Here is a 16,789-nt window from a genome sequence, read left to right as displayed (position 1 = left end):
TTATGCATAGCCCATACGCGTAATAGTGTTACGCTTGACTTTCCCCCGCGCGGCAACGAAATATTTCATGTGCCATTCCTTTTATGTGGGCCACACGCTTATGGCCGAGCCAGTGACGAGCAAGCGAACGTACATGTGCGTATGTGAGTGAGTACGCTCGACGTGTATTTGCGTGGCGTGTATCCTTCCATAAGCGCATGCTCGGCGCTAAGCGTAGAAATGCATTCCCTACATAAATGCACGTGACGAGTGCCTTGGCTTGCTCTGTGCTATGCTCCTTCCATTCCGCGCCGCAAATTCTGCGCCGTATATTCTGCGCCTTGCATTTTATGCCCTCTGTTTTGTGCCTCCTATTTTGTTTCTCCTGTTTTGTGCCCCCCTTTTTGCCCCTGTTTTGTGCTCCCCTTTTTGCCCCTGTTTTGTGCCCCCCTTTTTTGCCCCTGTTTTGTGCCATCCATTTGTACCATTCATTTTTCGTTTTTTATTTTGCGATTTTTCCCTTGTGTCCATTGCGTTTCATATTTTTTTAGATTTAATTTTGAAATTTGTATTCCCCCCTCCCTTGCGTATGTTTGCCCCAAAGCATAAAAAAATTAAAAGCGCTTCCATCCATTTATAGGTATACATATGTGTGCGTATTTATGTGTGCCCAAATTCATGCCTGAAAATGTACATGCTTGTGCTTACATGAGTATGCCTATATGTGCACCAACATATACATATACACAGCTGTAATTAGATTGTTAATTTAATTAATTTTCCCACTTGTATGACCGTGGTTTGCCCATGTACGTGTGCATGCTGCTGTTTTTTTTTTAAATATTGTGAAAACTTACAAGTTTTTCGCCCTTGCGTTTTTACGTCTTTGCATTTTTTCGTTTTTACGCCTTTGCATTTTTTCCTCTTTGCTTCCTTACATTTTTTCCTCTTTGCTTCCTTACATTTTTTCCTCTATGCTTCTTTACATTTTTGCGTGCCTACGTCTCCACATTTCATACGTTTGTTTTGTGTTATGACCCCATTTGTTAACAAAAATATGCAGATACGTGTAAAAGTGCTTATTTAAGGTGTGTACATACCAAGCGCATATGAGCGGACATGTGTACATCTATATAACCGTGCGTGAATATATGTAAAAGCATATACGTACAACGTGGTGAAAAATATAAGCTTCTTCCCCCCCATCCTCCTGCCGCAACTTTACGCGAACCAACGTACATGTGAATGCAAGAAAATGCATAACAGCTGTTACGATAATAATAATTCTTACATGGAATGGAAGCCAAACGAGAAGATATACAAAACAATTATACAAGCGCTCGAGTCCTCATGCAACAGTTCGAATAACAGTGTCCAAATTGAGGTGACCAAAGTTTTGAAGGATCTAAATGAAAATGTAGCAGATGCAGCTTTGTACCTACTGCACATTTTTATGAACAAACAGGAGAAAAATGATGTGAGGCAAGTAGGAGGGTTGTTATTAAAAAATTATATAAACTCAAAAAATAAATTTTTAAATAATGAAATTTTAAAAATAATAAAGAACGAAATTTTCAAGTTAGTAGAAGATGAAGTCAAAGAAATAAGAAACACTGCAGGTTCTGTAATAACAACCATATTGACAAAATACGAAGGGATAGATAAATGGCCAGAAGCATTATACAACTTATTGCTACTGATTGAACGAGGGAATAATGATGTAGTGGATGGAGCCTTCCGTGCGATAATAATCATAATTGAGGACGAATTAATGAATAGAAAAAATGCAGATTCTTTTTTCTTCCAATTTTGTAAGACCCAATTGTTACAAAAACTATTTGCATATTGTGCCCCACAAGAAAAAAGCATAAAAAAAAAATATGCCGCAGAATGCCTAGATTTGTTTATAACATCATCTTGCTTCACAACCAATGGAGTCTTCAATGATTATTTCCCCCAATTATGGGAATGCCTAGGATTTCTAGCCTCCGAGGAGGACACACAAATTTTAAAAATAGTAGTAACCTGCATGACTATCATTACGGACACAAGATACTCCTCTATATTTAACAACCTAGATGCCATCATACAATTTATGGTAAACGCCACAAATTCATGTGATAGGAAGGTTCAGTTAGAAGCCTTGGAGTTCTGGCCCGTCTTCATTAAGGATAGAAGCTACATTGCCTACTCCAACTACAATAATAACAGCAAGACAAATGATATAAATAAAGGAGACAATTATATAGACGAGAATGTGTATAAGAATATAAACGAGTTACGAAATGAAGCACTGAAAATATTAAAAAACTATTTGCCATACTTGTGTAAAATATTGGTGGATAATACGGTGTATACTAAGTGGGACTATTTAACCATGGATGAATCCCATTTCCAAAATGATAATGCTAATGTACCTGACCTGATCCAGGACATCTCCCCAGAAATGTATAACAATAGTAGCAAAAATAACGACATGAATGCTCAGCAGGTACAGGAAGAAATGAAAATAAACAAAATGAATAGCAACAGTGACAGTCATACACACATGGAGAGTAACTCCCGAAATGGAAATATGAGTAGTAACAATGTAAATAGCATTGGGAGCAGCAACGCAGGAGGAGCTGAAGGTGGAGGAGGAGGAATCGGAGTAGGACGAGGAGGGGGAATGATGCAATCCGGGGATCAAGCAAATAATGATAATCATATGGATGACTATACCGATGATGAGGATGAAAAGAATGATGATATAACGGCGAGGACGTGGGGAAATGATTGGACTGTAAGGAAAGGAGCTGCTTTATGTCTCGATTACTTATCTAATGTGTATAATGACGAAATATTGGAGTTCATCCTACCACACATAGAAGAGAAACTAATGAGTGACAAATGGAACATAAGGGAAAGTGCAGTACTAACCTTAGGCGCGATAGCGAAAGGCTGCATGTATAGCCTCTCCCCATTTATCCCCAAAGTGTTAGAATACTTGATAAAATTGTTAAACGATGAGAAACCCCTAGCGAGGAGTATCTCCTGTTGGTGCGTAACTAGATTCTCATCATGGATATGTCACCCGGATAATTGCGAAAAATGGTTTGAACCAGTTCTGTTAAACCTGTTAAAAAGGATTTTGGATACAAATAAAAGGGTACAAGAAGCAGCTTGCTCCTCCTTTGCCAATTTAGAAGAAGACGCGTTGGATTTACTGAACAACTATCTACACGAAATTGTCCACACAATTCAGCAGGCATTTCAAATATATCAAGCGAAGAATTATTTCATCCTCTTCGATGTGGTAGGTACATTGATTGACAGCGTGAACATTGTTAAAGAGAATAACGACTTGGCCCATGAAATTGTGAATTCGATATTATCCAAGTGGAACAACATACGTATAAGTAGTCCATACATTATAGCCCTAATGGAGTGCATGTCGTGCATTACTAGTGCCTATGGCAAAGATTTTTTAAAATATGCAAAAAATGTCATAAGGACTTGTATCAAATTTTTGGTTTTACTATACATAGATTTAGAGGAAGAGATAAAATATTACTACAGTAAAAAGGCAGGGAATACAAACTCGTTTATAGTTAATCGGAACAACATATCCGTGACGGCAAGTGAGTTGCTAGCTTACTACAAAATTAATAATGATGATTACTTCAACACGCTGAAGGATATCGATTCCATTTCTCCCTCCAAGAAAAAAGACCTTATTGAATGCAGCTTTGATTTATTATCCAGAATTTTAAGTGTTATTAATTCGAATATTATGAACATTATAAGCGAAAATGAGTTCAATTTTATCCCCCTTGTACATAGATATTGCCTAAAGTTTGAGAATATCAAATTTGATGGGGTGCTAAATAGCAAGCTAATAATGAACCAGGGGTTCAACAAGCTAGTTTTCTCCCCGGAAGGAAACCCTTCTTCATGTTCCTCAACATCGGCCGTTAAAAATGGAAGTCTAGGAATTGGGAAGGAGGAAGAAAATGACGAGCGCACAGAATTGGCGAAACATTTTTTAAATTTTGGTATACTACAATCAAATTTTGCCCTTATAGGAGATATTTCCCGATTTTGCGCACAATATTTAATACCCTACTTGAATGACATTATCCCCTTTCTCATTGCACACATTACACACCCCTCCACGCCGGTGTCGAATAATGCCAGCTGGGCCATTGGAGAAATTAGCATACACATTAACCCGCAGTACATGGAGGTGTACGTGGATGAAATAATTAAACAGCTTATTTACATTTGCCAGAATTCAAAGTATCACGGCTGCTTGTTACAAAATATATGCATCACTTTAGGGAGGCTATCCTCCACTTATCCCAAGAAAATCATTTTTTATTTCCCCCAGTTTTTAAAAACGTGGTTAAAAATTATGTCACATGGGACCCAGGAAAACGAAAAAATTAATTCACTCAAAGCTATTTTGGAAACACTCTACCTAAATCTCGACATCGCTGCGGAAAACTTACAGGATATTGCTTATATCATACTTAAGTACAAGTACGTATCTCAGAATGTGAACATTTTTTTTCACCAGTTTTTAGCCACCATGAAGCAGAAGTACCCCACCCAGTGGAAGGGAATTTACAGCTCCACGAGCGACTCCCTGTCCTCCCCCATCCCCAGCGACATGTTGAACGATTTGAGCACGCGGTTTAATTTATAGCCTCGCGCGTGCACACGTGCACATATGTATACATGATTGCACGTATGTATACATGATTGCACATATGTATACATAGTTGCACATCTATGTGCATGGTTGTCCCCCCCCCCGCATCGCTGCTGTGGCGCGCATTGGCAACTTCCCCGACACAGCACCTTCCTGTGTTACACCCATATGCACACTTCATATGTACACACACAACACGTTCTGAGCATATGTGTGGTCGATCCTTCATGCTGCGGCGCGCTTACAAGTGCAGCAACCGCAACCCCTCATCTGTGCACATATATGTATCTGCCCACGCAAAACTTCATACACACGTACACGCGCTGTTATTTTTAACTCGTTTGAAAAACCGACCTATCTCACCAGAAAAGCCTAAGAATGTATACCTACTAGTACATTCCATTTTCATGTGTACGTCTAAATCCCTATGGTATAGTAGTGGTGTGATATGCTACACTGAGCGGAGAGAAAATGTGAACCTCCTGCGGGTGCCAAGTGTGCACGTAAATATACACATACATATATATTATATATACGCATATGTAACCATGCATGTGTAAGTGCCCGTGCCTACCAATGCACACCCATCGGTGGCACACGCAACACCCCTGTTCTTTTCCCTCTTCGACAGTGTTATGCATATGCGCGCTCCTTGGGCCTTCCTGCGCATTATCATGTGTACGTGTATATATGTGCACGTCTATATGTGGACGCATGACTTCCTGGCTGAGCGTACCTGCATACCCCAAAATACACGCACGCGCGCGCGCACGTTTCACTTATGAACCAATTTTGTAAGAATTGCATTTCCCCCATTTTTATGACTACTCGTTGGTGCATGCATGTTTGTGTGCACATTTATTTTTACTTATTTGTGCTTGAACAGTTATGCTCATACATTCATTTATATATACATCCGTGCATATATACAGTTTTTTTTTTTTTTTTTTTTTTTATCTTTGCATGTACTGACACATTTTTACGTGTAAAAGAAGCGTTTAAACGTTAAGAGGGTACCTGTGCCAAATAGCTATAATATAATGGCGGCAATTTTTAAAAAAGGGGGAAATATAATATATGTTTTATGTGAAAATGTGGAAGTTATTTCCAAAGGTATATGCATACATGTTTGTATGTGCGTGCTTATGTTTGTGTATATATATGTGATTTTTAAATAAACAATATTTTAATTAAACCTTTTTTTTTTTCTTTCTTTTTTTTTTTTTTTAATGTCTTAGTATTTATTTTAAACATGATATAATATAGTTAATATTAGATGCTCATTTTAAATTAGGAATAAAATTAGTGGCGAGACAGGGAAGAGGGGGGGGTGACCCGTCCTTGTGCTGTTTGGTATCCAACAGAATTTGCTCAGGAAAAAGGTCCCTCCCCCCCAAAAAAAAATGCTCTGTAAAAAGATCCACACGGATAAAAATAAAAATAAAGAAACAACCAAATGGTGTATACGGGGGTGAAAGCGTGACGCATTGTAAGCCATAAGACAATTGACCCATTTTAAAATGGACAATTTTGGGAAAAAAAAAAAAGAAAAGGCGTTATTCTAATTTGGCCTGTGTCATATATCATTTGTGCTGGAATGATAGCTGGAGCATTGTCTAAAGGTGGAATGTACCTCAACATTTGGCAGGTTAAATTTTTTCCTCCTTGGGTGCTGCTCCACTGTTTGTTGCTTTGATTGTTGCTTTCAGGCGCACCCATAGCAACCGAGTTGCCAATTCATGTAATAGGCTTCTGACTGTGTACGCTTCCGTATAGTGAACATCTCCACGCCCCTAGTCAGTTAAAGCATCTTATTAGCAGTTCGAACGCATCTAGTGCGTCCGTTCAATTCATGCGTTAAGTGTGAAGATGGTGGGGGTGGTTACTAACAGGTTGGTGGTAACCCCATTTTGTGGGAAGTGACACAATCACCGTGTATATAAGCACCGTAGAAAGGTCCGTTTGCTTTTATAACTCCACGTCGCACACATAAATATAACCATGCCTACTCCATTTTTTTTAAAAGGCCACTTAACTGGGAAAAAGCATTTCACACAAAATGGTACAAATTATAATACACATGAAACCTCGCAAGGAAAAGTAAAAAAGACGTAGAATCAATCTACTCACACTTTAGTCTTCATAAAATCGACAAATATGAAATTTGTTAAAAAAAAAAAAAAGGCAACTTTTATTCTTTCGCCATTCTGTGCATACCCATTTCGCAATGTCACAATGTCCTATTTAGACGGGTACACACATGCTCGAGTTGCCCCGATATATGCCTCCCCGCACACGTGGAAACGATGCACACGTTGTCCCTTTCTAAATAGGGCATCGGTATTTAACACTGTACGCACAAGAACGTGCACATCTTTTATTGGACGTGCCCTGTGAGACGAAATGGAATTATAACAATTTAATATTACTAACAAATAGAGAGTAGGAGTGATAAAAACATGCAGAGAAACGGGTATGCAAAAAAAAAAAAAAAAAGATAATCAGATCATGCATGTAGCACTTAAAAAGGAGAGGGTAAAATCGTTGGGAAAAAGGAACAGTATGTTTATAACCCATCTGTTTTGCTGCCTCCTTGGCGATGTTACAATATCTCTCAGCGTAGCGACAAATTGGTAGGCCCCCGCGAGGGAACACTGCTCGCGGAGGATGTGCATGGTTTGCCGTACACACAATCCATACATGCATAAGAACGCACCGATCATCGGGCTAGAGCAAACACATTAAGCAATGGTACTGTACTATACTATACCACGTAGAAAGTATCTGTCCGTGTCTTCACTCAATCTTGTAAATACTCCCTTGAATAGATACCGCTGCAGTGCTGTCCACAGCAGTCTGCGTGCTGGTTACAACCTTTTTGAGCTGCTTCGAATGTTCCGCGTATATATGTACATACAGAAGACAACGTGACGAGAGCTTTTTCTCGAGATGCGAAATGTACTCGATGAGAAAAAAAAAAATAAAATAAAAGTCATACGCAATACTCCAGGCGATATGAACATGAACCGTAATGTTACATCCCTGACTGGCACTTCAACTTGGAATCCCTAAATTTGTTAACAATAATTTCGATAACTTCATAATTCGCAACGGTGGTAATGTCTCCAAAATCGTTTAACTCGTTTGCTATACATCTTAGTATTCTCCTAATGATTTTTCCACTTCTAGTTTTAGGCAAATCAGGCACTATGCAAATTAGATCCGGGGTGGCGATGGGACCTATGGCTCGTCTAACGTATAATTTTAATTCTTCTATAATTTTCTCATCTGTGTAACTCACGTGCTTGGTGTCCATTTCCGCCAACTTGGAAGTATATGATAAATGGGTATTCGCATTTTTTGTGTTTCCATTGCGATCAACGCATTGGTCAAGTGTTTCTGTTGCTTCTCCCCCCTCCAGCTCTCCCCATTTTTTAGACACACACACCTTTTTAACGACGAAGCAGAGAATACCTTCCCCCTTGACAACATGACGGAACGAAACAACGGCTGCCTCCGCGATGCAGGAGTGTTGCACCAAGGCATGCTCAATTTCTGCAGCTCCTAAGCGATGACCTGACACATTTAAAGTATCATCAATTCGCCCAGATATCCAGTAGTAACCATCTTCATCTCTATATGCACCATCTCCAGTAAAATAATAATTAGGACAGGAAGAAAAATAAGTTTTTACTAACCTGTTATGATTTCCATACACAGTTCTGAGCATGCCTGGCCATGGACTCTTGATACATAACAAGCCACAAACATTAGGACCATTCAAAGGTTCCAACGTTTTAGAATCTAGAATTTCTAACTGGACACCGAAAAATGGAAGAGTAGCACACCCAGGTTTCATTTTAAATAAATTGGGTATCGGTGCAATGACGATTCCTCCCGTTTCTGTTTGCCAATAAGTGTCCACAATTACACATTTTTTTTTCCCAACAATGTTGTAATACCATCTCCAAGTTTCAGGATTTATTGGTTCACCTACACTCCCTAAAATTCGACATGATGACAGGTCATATTTTTCAATGTAAGAATTCCCATGTTTCATTAACGCTCTAAGTGCTGTAGGTGCCGTATAAAATTGTGTGACTTTATGTGTTTCTATTAAACTCCAATATCTACCACAATCTGGGTAAGTCGGAATGGAAGAAAATAAGATGGTGGTTATTCCGTTCAGTAAGGGACCATATAGAACATACGTATGGCCAGTTACCCACCCAATGTCTGCAACGCAACCAAAAATATCATCTGCAGTTACATCAAATATATACTTACACGTTGTGTAGGCATACAGCAAATACCCTGCGGTTGTATGCGCTACACCTTTGGGTTTTCCAGTAGAACCGGATGTGTACAATAAACATAAGAAGTCTTCACTGTCTACATATTCTATTGGACAGTAGGCTCTCATGTTTTTTATTAACGCGGAACCGTCTACATCTCGACCTTCTTTTAACGTGCATATATTCTCGTCAAAATTACTCTTCCTGGAATCACTATTACGGTAACCTTTCCCTTCAAATGTTATGCTCTCCTTTGATGTTTCCATGAACGATTTACACATCACTGAATTCATATAAGCACATGACTCTTTCCCCAAGGAGTGGCTGCTCCTGTCTCCCATGTTGTTAGTAGCCTCTCCTTCCAGACTGCCTTTGTTGTGCCCATTGCCAATTTCGTTACTATAGTGTGTTTTATCTGATGTGGGGGTTTTCTTCCCTAGGTTGTTATTTTTGCAGATTTTTTTATGCAGGGTGTGTACCCCTTTCGCTTTAGTGCCACCGCTGTTGGTGCTCTCCTCGAGGGGGGCGTTGCAGTGGTTGCTGGTGTCCATCCCGTTACAGCGGGGGGGGTCGCCATGGGGGCCATTATCATGCTTGTCATGGTTATCGCGATTATCATAATTATCGTGGTTACCGTGATTGGCGCAATTGGCGCGACTGGCGTACTCCGCGTGGTGGCTCGCCGCGCCGCCAACGCAATCATCCTCCCTCAGCGGGCACGCATAAACGGAGGCACTGTCCCTCTCTTGACTGGGCTTACAGTTGAAGTAACCCTTTGTACTGTCACATTTGTTGTTATTCATTTGTTCGTACTCATTTTGGTTCATACCATTTTGCTTGCCATTTATCACGCGGGTTGCACCCTGTGCCAAATAACTATCAGAACCTTTCAAGTCGACGCTGGTTGAGTGGCATAACTGACTTTTCGATGTGCTTTCCAGGTATGCCCTATTCGCGTCACTTATCTTCGTTTTGTTTTTAAAAACGATGCAGACTTTGATGGCGTCTCCACACATCTCCATAGCCGCATCCGCGATTTGCTTGAGCTTGGTTAATTTCCCTCCCCTCATGCCAAAATCGCTTGTAATTAATACACTCGACTTGGAGTCCAATATGCGATCACATAAACTGCCTGCAGAGTACCCAGCAAAGACGACATTGTGGATAGCACCTATTCTAGCACATGCTAGCATGGTATACACAATTTCTGGAATCATGGGTAAATAAATGGTGACCACATCTTGCTTTTTCACTCCATACATTTTTAATAAATTGGCAATTTTGCAAGTCCTTTCCAACAATTTTTGATAACTTATTTTTTTAAAATCATTTGGTGTATCTTTTTCCCATATTATTGCAGTTTTGTTTGGATGTTTTTCGACCCATCTATCTACACAATTATCACATGCATTAATTTTGCCATTAACAAACCAGCTAATGTTCCCTTTTTTAAAATTCCCAATGTATACTTTCGTGAACATTTTAAACCACCTGACACTATTTTTTGCTAAATTTCCCCAAAATAACTCTGGGTTCTTAATACTTTCCTCGTACATCTCTTTATATATTCTTACATCTTTTATGTTTCCATTTGTGCCCGTCTTATTGTCATTTTGGCTATACGATTCGTTTACTGGGAAGGAGTTTTTGTTACGGAAAATATTTTGATCTATGTCGATAACATTCAATTGTCCTGAATCTATTTTGGTGATGTTTCCATTGCCTTCCGGGTTATTCATTATGTTTGACGGGAGATGCCTTTTTTTTTTTTTTTTTAACCCGTTAAAGGTTCGCAACATGCACGTGTGGGGAGGGGGGGGCTATCTATACATGCACATGTGCTAATGTGCATACGTGCGCACTTAGGTACTTTCGCGCGTGACTGCTACGATTAGGTTCTACACGCATAACCCCTTCACATGTGCAAGGGTATATACACATTCGTGGGTTTACACAGGGCACATACGCTTACCTAAGCAAGCAGGCATATTATTAATGGATATCTCCCCCTCTCAACATCCTTTTTTTTTTTTTTTCCCTCTTTAAACTGCATGAAGGATAAAAATTTAAAAGAAAAAAAATTACAAAATGGTGAATTGTACAAACAATTAAATTTAAAATGTGAGCTGGGTAAATTGAAAAAATTTTAATCCGTACGTTCAGAGATTTATGTACATATCGATGTAGCGCATGTATAGCTTTATATGCTTATATTTTAACCTCCGCACACAGCCCCATGGCGTATTTGAGTACAACGTATATATATGTACATACCCCATTTGCCCATGAGCTGAAACACGATGCCACCGGGCGCGTGAAGCATAAATTCTCGGAGGGGCATATTTTTTTCATCACAAAATAAACAAAAAGTGATTTGCAACAAGGGGGGGCACAGGAGGTGAATGGGGAAGCAAGTAAAAATCAAATAAATTTTGCTGCCTTGGAAAGCGCCATATAAATTATGCATGAAACATATATATGCCACTCTTGCATGAGCCACATGTCACCCCGCGTAAGGGTAACTTAAGCTGGCACAAACAAAAACGGCTTCAAGGATGAATGCTCATATTGTATACATACACGTTCACCACATGTACACTTAAGAGTTGGCCTATTTTTCATCACCCCCGGGTTAAGATATTACATTTAATGGATTTCTTTTGGCCCTACCCCCCAGTGGAACAGCCTTGCCAATCTGCGCGGATGTTACTCTAAGCACATCGGAGGGATGGCATAAACGACAATTGTATTGTGATTGTTACACTTAAGGGAAACGTTCCAAGTAGTCCCTTCTTCCACATCGGAATTTTTTTTTTTTTTTTACCGTCCGTTGTTTTTAATTTTGCCACTTGTGTTTAATTTTGCTGCGTAACTGTTCGCAACTTTTCGAAACTTTTCACAATTTTAATTTTTGTTTTGTATGCCCTATGGTATACAACTCAGGCATACAAACATTTTTTTTCCTGCGTTCTTTTGGAATAAAAAAAAAAAGTGAACATATACATTTAAAAATGCAAAAGGGACATATATACAGGGGCGATACCATGACTCACTGTCCGTATCTTTGTAGGCACATGCTTAACACTGTTATGTGACACGTACCTGTTTGTTAACCATCCTATTGACTCCCACGCATGTGTTATAAACCGAACATTTGTGTTGTTGGCATGATAATAAAAAGGATGGGTCACTGTTGCTGCATGTAAAAAGGGCACATACCAATGCGCTCATCTTACACCCCCTTTTGAGTACCGTCAGCGGTATATACATGTTTGTGACGAAAATTTTTCCCCCGATTGAGCCATAAAATGTGGGAACAAGTATAACAAAATTTTTTGCAACCGTGTAAGGGTAATACCATATGTCACCTGTGATATACCTGTGTAGGGGCTCCTCAAAATGAGTAACTATGTTTGGTAGCGCATCCACACGTTATGCCCTTCCCCATAGGTATTATATTGTGTGTCGCTATGTGTGTATATGCACGAGCACATGCATTTACATCTACGCTGGTTTATAAGTCCACTACCGACGTGTGAGTGTCTCCGAAAAATTGTTTTGTGTGTAAATTTCACTCACTCGTTGAGTAGTTGCACGTAAGACACCAATTACAACTTTAAACTTAGTGCCTTCTCTTTTTACTCATCCATTTTACGCATCATCTGCTTTTTTATTAATAACTGCTTCGAGCATATGTTAACCGCGCCACTTGGTGATTACTCATTTTGTTGAACCGCATTTAAGGTTTTTCACATATGCCTTTTTATTGCAAAGCGGAGAAGTGAAAAAAAATAAATTAGCGTAATTCCTATTTTTACAACCTTCCATTTTTTAACGCCTCATTTTGGTGACTCCCCTCTGTGATGTTAGCGAAAAAAAAAAAAGGGCTTGAGAAGGGCGAACAAAAAAAAAGAAACACAAATGAGATTGTCACAGTTCCACATAGGTTACTTACACAACAGTGAAAAACAACATAGGGAGAAAAAATATGATAACTGAATTTTCCCCCCTACATTGAAACATTTCGTGTAACGGGGAAGTAAATCCAGAACGTATGCTTAACTGATTAACTCTTCTAACTCTTATTAAAAAACGGATAATAGCTAGCTGAATGAACCATGGAAGAAGACACATCAGGAGGAACTTCCAAAAGAAGGAAGACGAATGACCCTAGTCATGCTATTTATTCTTTGTTTCAAAAAAAAGTAAGTCGGGTAAATGTAAATGACTCAAATAATAACCATTCCAAGCAGTCCACTCAGCAGAATGAAAAGGCAAATAAAAATTTGCCATCTGCATCGACTCGTGATAATGCTCAGAACCTTTCCCATTTGAATACAAATTCAAATACAAACCAAGACGTGTCGTATCCCAGTAACAAGCGCAATGCTAGCAACACCCACCCGAGTAACAGCAAAAGAAAGTGCACCAATAATCGATCAAAAGATCAAGATCATCCTTTTTTGAACAGGCAGCCGGAAAGAGCCTTGTACGTGGACTATGGCGAAACGGAGAAGGTAAAAGATGATGGACGCGGCGGAAGGCATCCACGTATGTCGTATACCCGTATGCCCGTATGTCGTATACCCGTATGCCCGTATGTCGTATACCCGTATGCCCGTATGTCGTATACCCGTATGCCCGTATGTCGTATACCCGTATGCCCGTATGTCGTATACCCGTATGCCCGTATGTCCCTATACCCGTATGTCAATATGGCCATACTCCCTCCATGTTTACACCATTTTGGTGTCATCGACCACTCAGCACCATTTCATCACCCGTTGTTCCCACTCCCCCTTCAGAAGAACTGTGTAAATCTGCCCAGCAAAATATTCATCAAGGACAGTTTAAAAAATACATATACAGACAATACGAGTTGTAACAGAAACTCGAAACAGCAGCAAAATAAAGTGGGCCTGTCATCGAATGAGTACACAAATTATAAAGTTACAACGGAGAATAGAACGACGTATGATCATGCAAGGAAGCTAAACTGCATGTGGAATATTTACGTGAACGAATTACTCGATTTGACGAATACAGAAGAATTGCCCCAAGAGACAATTAATGACATGGAATTGAACGGAGCGGAAATTGAAATCCACAAGTCTCGTTGTGCTTCATATATTGGGATCAAAGGGATAATCATCCTGGAAACGCAAAATGTAATGATACGAAATGAGCTTAACAGTTATGTTAAGGAGTAGAGGAAGTGTTTACTCCTCGATGACTTCTTGTCATCATTCTTTACTTACATTGTTTCCCTGAGTGGCTATACCTCCGCAGGCATGAGCGCAGTTAGACAAAGGGTTACTTCCCCCACTCCCCTTCCTGCGTGAATATATGTAGATTTATGTAAACCACACACACATGCGCTTTTCACCCCGCAGGCATTCAAAATAGTAACCCCCAAGAACAAGGTCTTAATACTTCTGAAAAACAAAACCGTATTTATCCTTACCATAAAAGATAAGCAGTATTACCTGCATGGCGTCCAGCTGCTCCGCGACCCCGCCTTAAAATCATCCAAAAAGTACAAAGTGCTACAGAATAGGACTATTTAAAAAGGGACCATTGCAAACTGCGTCTGTCGAGGATTCGCATGTGTACGAATTTCATTTTTTCCCTTTTTTTTAACTGTAATTTTTACGTGTAATATTTTTGCAATTAAATTTTTGTACACGCGAGTAGTGTGCAACTCAATTCGTTTGTCATTTTACCGTCGTTTAGTGATACGGAGTGGATTTGTTTTTCCTCCCCCTCCGCCCCCCAATTTGTTATTTGCGTTTATTCCGCACTGTTTCATTTTTATGTGATTTTTTGCACCTATGTGAATACTCACACAGCCACACGTTTAGCCTACCACAAGGTTGTGGGGCATTAGGCAGGGGTTCGCAGGTGCATCTACACTGCTATGTATATATGTGAATGTTCTCCTTTTTCCCCCAGTTAAAGGGGATATATGCAGACTCATTGCGCATTTTTTTCTCGCCATATGCTAAATCTCCCATTTGTTCTTCCCCATTAATGTTAATTTGTATTCGCGTGCATTACATTACTTTTGGAACAACTCCAAACGGGGTTAAATGATGCACAACATTTTGCAAATCTTTTTTCTTTAATTAACTGACATAAAATACCGTGTTATTTTAACACATTTTTTAAGTTTTCACTTTTTTTTATTTTTTATGCTGGACGGAAATGAGACCACAAGCATGTTTCGTTTTTCTGAGCAAAATTGTTTGGCGAATGTAAAGCGGTATTTCGGTTAAAGTGAACTATTCCATGTAAGTCAGCATCGTATATTTTTTTATGTATGCATGAAATGAGTTCTTGCTAAGGTAATAATTGCCGTAACAATGAATTGTTTACTCCACCGCAAGGCATTATCAACGTCGTTTCTACATTATTCACTTGTGGGCGAGAGGCGCACGCTACGATATGCAGCCATCGTACAAATACATACGTGCATACATATCCGTGCGGTTCTTCGCCTTGGCCGTTTTTCCACGCCGGGTCCAGTCTCACATTGCTCGTAGTTAACCAATTTATGCCTTGAGTCAAAGGCAATCACGCTTGCCAGTCCCGCCTGCCAATCCACGCTAGTTAATCCCGCCTGCTAATCACGCCTGCTAATCACGCCTGCCAATCCCGCCTGCTAATCCCCCCTGCTAATCACGCTTGCCGACCAACAACGGTTCCTTCTCACAAACTAAACAGAAAAACATATGGACGAGTGAAGTGGCGTCATCATGAACCCCGATCCAGCTAAGCCCAGTGACCAGATAGCAGAACTGCTAGTGGAGTCTCCTCTGTTTTCGTTCAACTGCGCACACTTTATTGCCTTTAAAGGATTTAGGGAAACTTTGCATGGGCATAATTATAATGTGTGTTTAAAACTAAGGGGGAATATACAAGGAGATGGATATGTAATCGACTTTTCCATTTTGAAAGAAAAAGTGAGAACAGTTTGCAAACAGCTGGATCATCATTTCATTCTGCCAATGTACAGTGATGTTCTAAACATCCAAGAAGTTAACGACAATTTCAAAATTACATGTGAAGATAACTCCGAATATTCTTTCCCCAAACGGGACTGTGTGCAAATTCCTATCAAGCATTCCTCCACAGAAGAAATAGGGCTCTATATTTTAAATAAAATAATAGAGGAAATAGGCTTGCCCATTTTAAAGGCACGCAGTGTTAACTATATGGAGGTAACCGTGAGTGAATCCCCAACGCAAAAGGCAACGGTTCACACGAATATCTGATGGGAGAAAGTGGAAAGGTGTGCGACCAGGATAAAATCCAGTGCGTACAAAGGTGGTACCATATGTGAGTTTTTTTTTTTTTTTTCCCATAAATGGAAAATTTTTAATATGTATATATATCTACACCTATGTGTTGTATGTGTTGCATGTGTTGCATGTGTTGCATGTGTTGCACAAATTAGCGAACTCGCGTCGCTCATTATAAGCGTCCCACAGACCCCTTCACAACTGGGTGTCACATCCATTTTGGTAAAATTCTTTATGTGCACTTTTGCACGTGTGTAAGTATGACGGTCTGCAAGTTTTCGTATTTGCATTCACATATAGAACACACGCAGGTGTGCTTTTGCGCCTTTTCGGCGTTCCGTTTTTCCGTCTCTTCGTGGGCGATCTCGCCCAGCACGCACAAATGTGAAGTAATATTAAATAGGCAAACAAAATCGAAGATCAGAACACAAACGCAAAATTAATAACACTAAACAAGGTCAGACAATTGGTAAAAAGGGGTGAAACAAATGAGGTGCACGGGGAGTCCGCTTATCAAAAGG

At 39.7% G+C, this 16,789-nt stretch overlaps 4 protein-coding genes across 4 annotated transcripts; 3 read left to right on the top strand and 1 right to left on the bottom strand.

Annotated features, from left to right (window-relative positions):
• Positions 1-1,234: 1,234 nt before the first annotated feature.
• On the top strand, positions 1,235-4,666 carry PCYB_113030 (transportin; the record flags this gene model as incomplete). Its single annotated transcript, XM_004223181.1, has 2 exons — positions 1,235-1,699; positions 1,796-4,666. The coding sequence occupies 2 exons, from the start codon at positions 1,235-1,237 to the stop codon at positions 4,664-4,666; spliced, it is 3,336 nt and encodes a 1,111-aa protein (XP_004223229.1).
• A 3,040-nt stretch (positions 4,667-7,706) lies between these two features.
• Positions 7,707-10,706, bottom strand: PCYB_113020 (acetyl-CoA synthetase; the record flags this gene model as incomplete). Its single annotated transcript, XM_004223180.1, has 3 exons — positions 7,707-7,997; positions 8,121-8,489; positions 8,670-10,706. 3 exons carry the CDS (start codon positions 10,704-10,706, stop codon positions 7,707-7,709), a joined length of 2,697 nt encoding a protein of 898 aa, XP_004223228.1.
• Positions 10,707-13,085: 2,379 nt separating this feature from the next.
• On the top strand, positions 13,086-14,534 carry PCYB_113010 (hypothetical protein; the record flags this gene model as incomplete). Its single annotated transcript, XM_004223179.1, has 3 exons — positions 13,086-13,484; positions 13,773-14,165; positions 14,361-14,534. 3 exons carry the CDS (start codon positions 13,086-13,088, stop codon positions 14,532-14,534), a joined length of 966 nt encoding a protein of 321 aa, XP_004223227.1.
• Positions 14,535-15,722: 1,188 nt separating this feature from the next.
• On the top strand, positions 15,723-16,241 carry PCYB_113000 (putative 6-pyruvoyl tetrahydrobiopterin synthase; the record flags this gene model as incomplete). The annotated part of the gene is made up of 1 exon (XM_004223178.1): positions 15,723-16,241. One exon carries the CDS (start codon positions 15,723-15,725, stop codon positions 16,239-16,241), a length of 519 nt encoding a protein of 172 aa, XP_004223226.1.
• Positions 16,242-16,789: the final 548 nt, after the last annotated feature.

The sequence above is a fragment of the Plasmodium cynomolgi genome, chromosome 11 (genome assembly GCF_000321355.1).
Source record: "Plasmodium cynomolgi strain B DNA, chromosome 11, whole genome shotgun sequence".
Taxonomy (NCBI): Eukaryota; Apicomplexa; class Aconoidasida; order Haemosporida; family Plasmodiidae; genus Plasmodium; species Plasmodium cynomolgi.
This window is presented reverse-complemented; position numbering and strand designations above follow the sequence as displayed.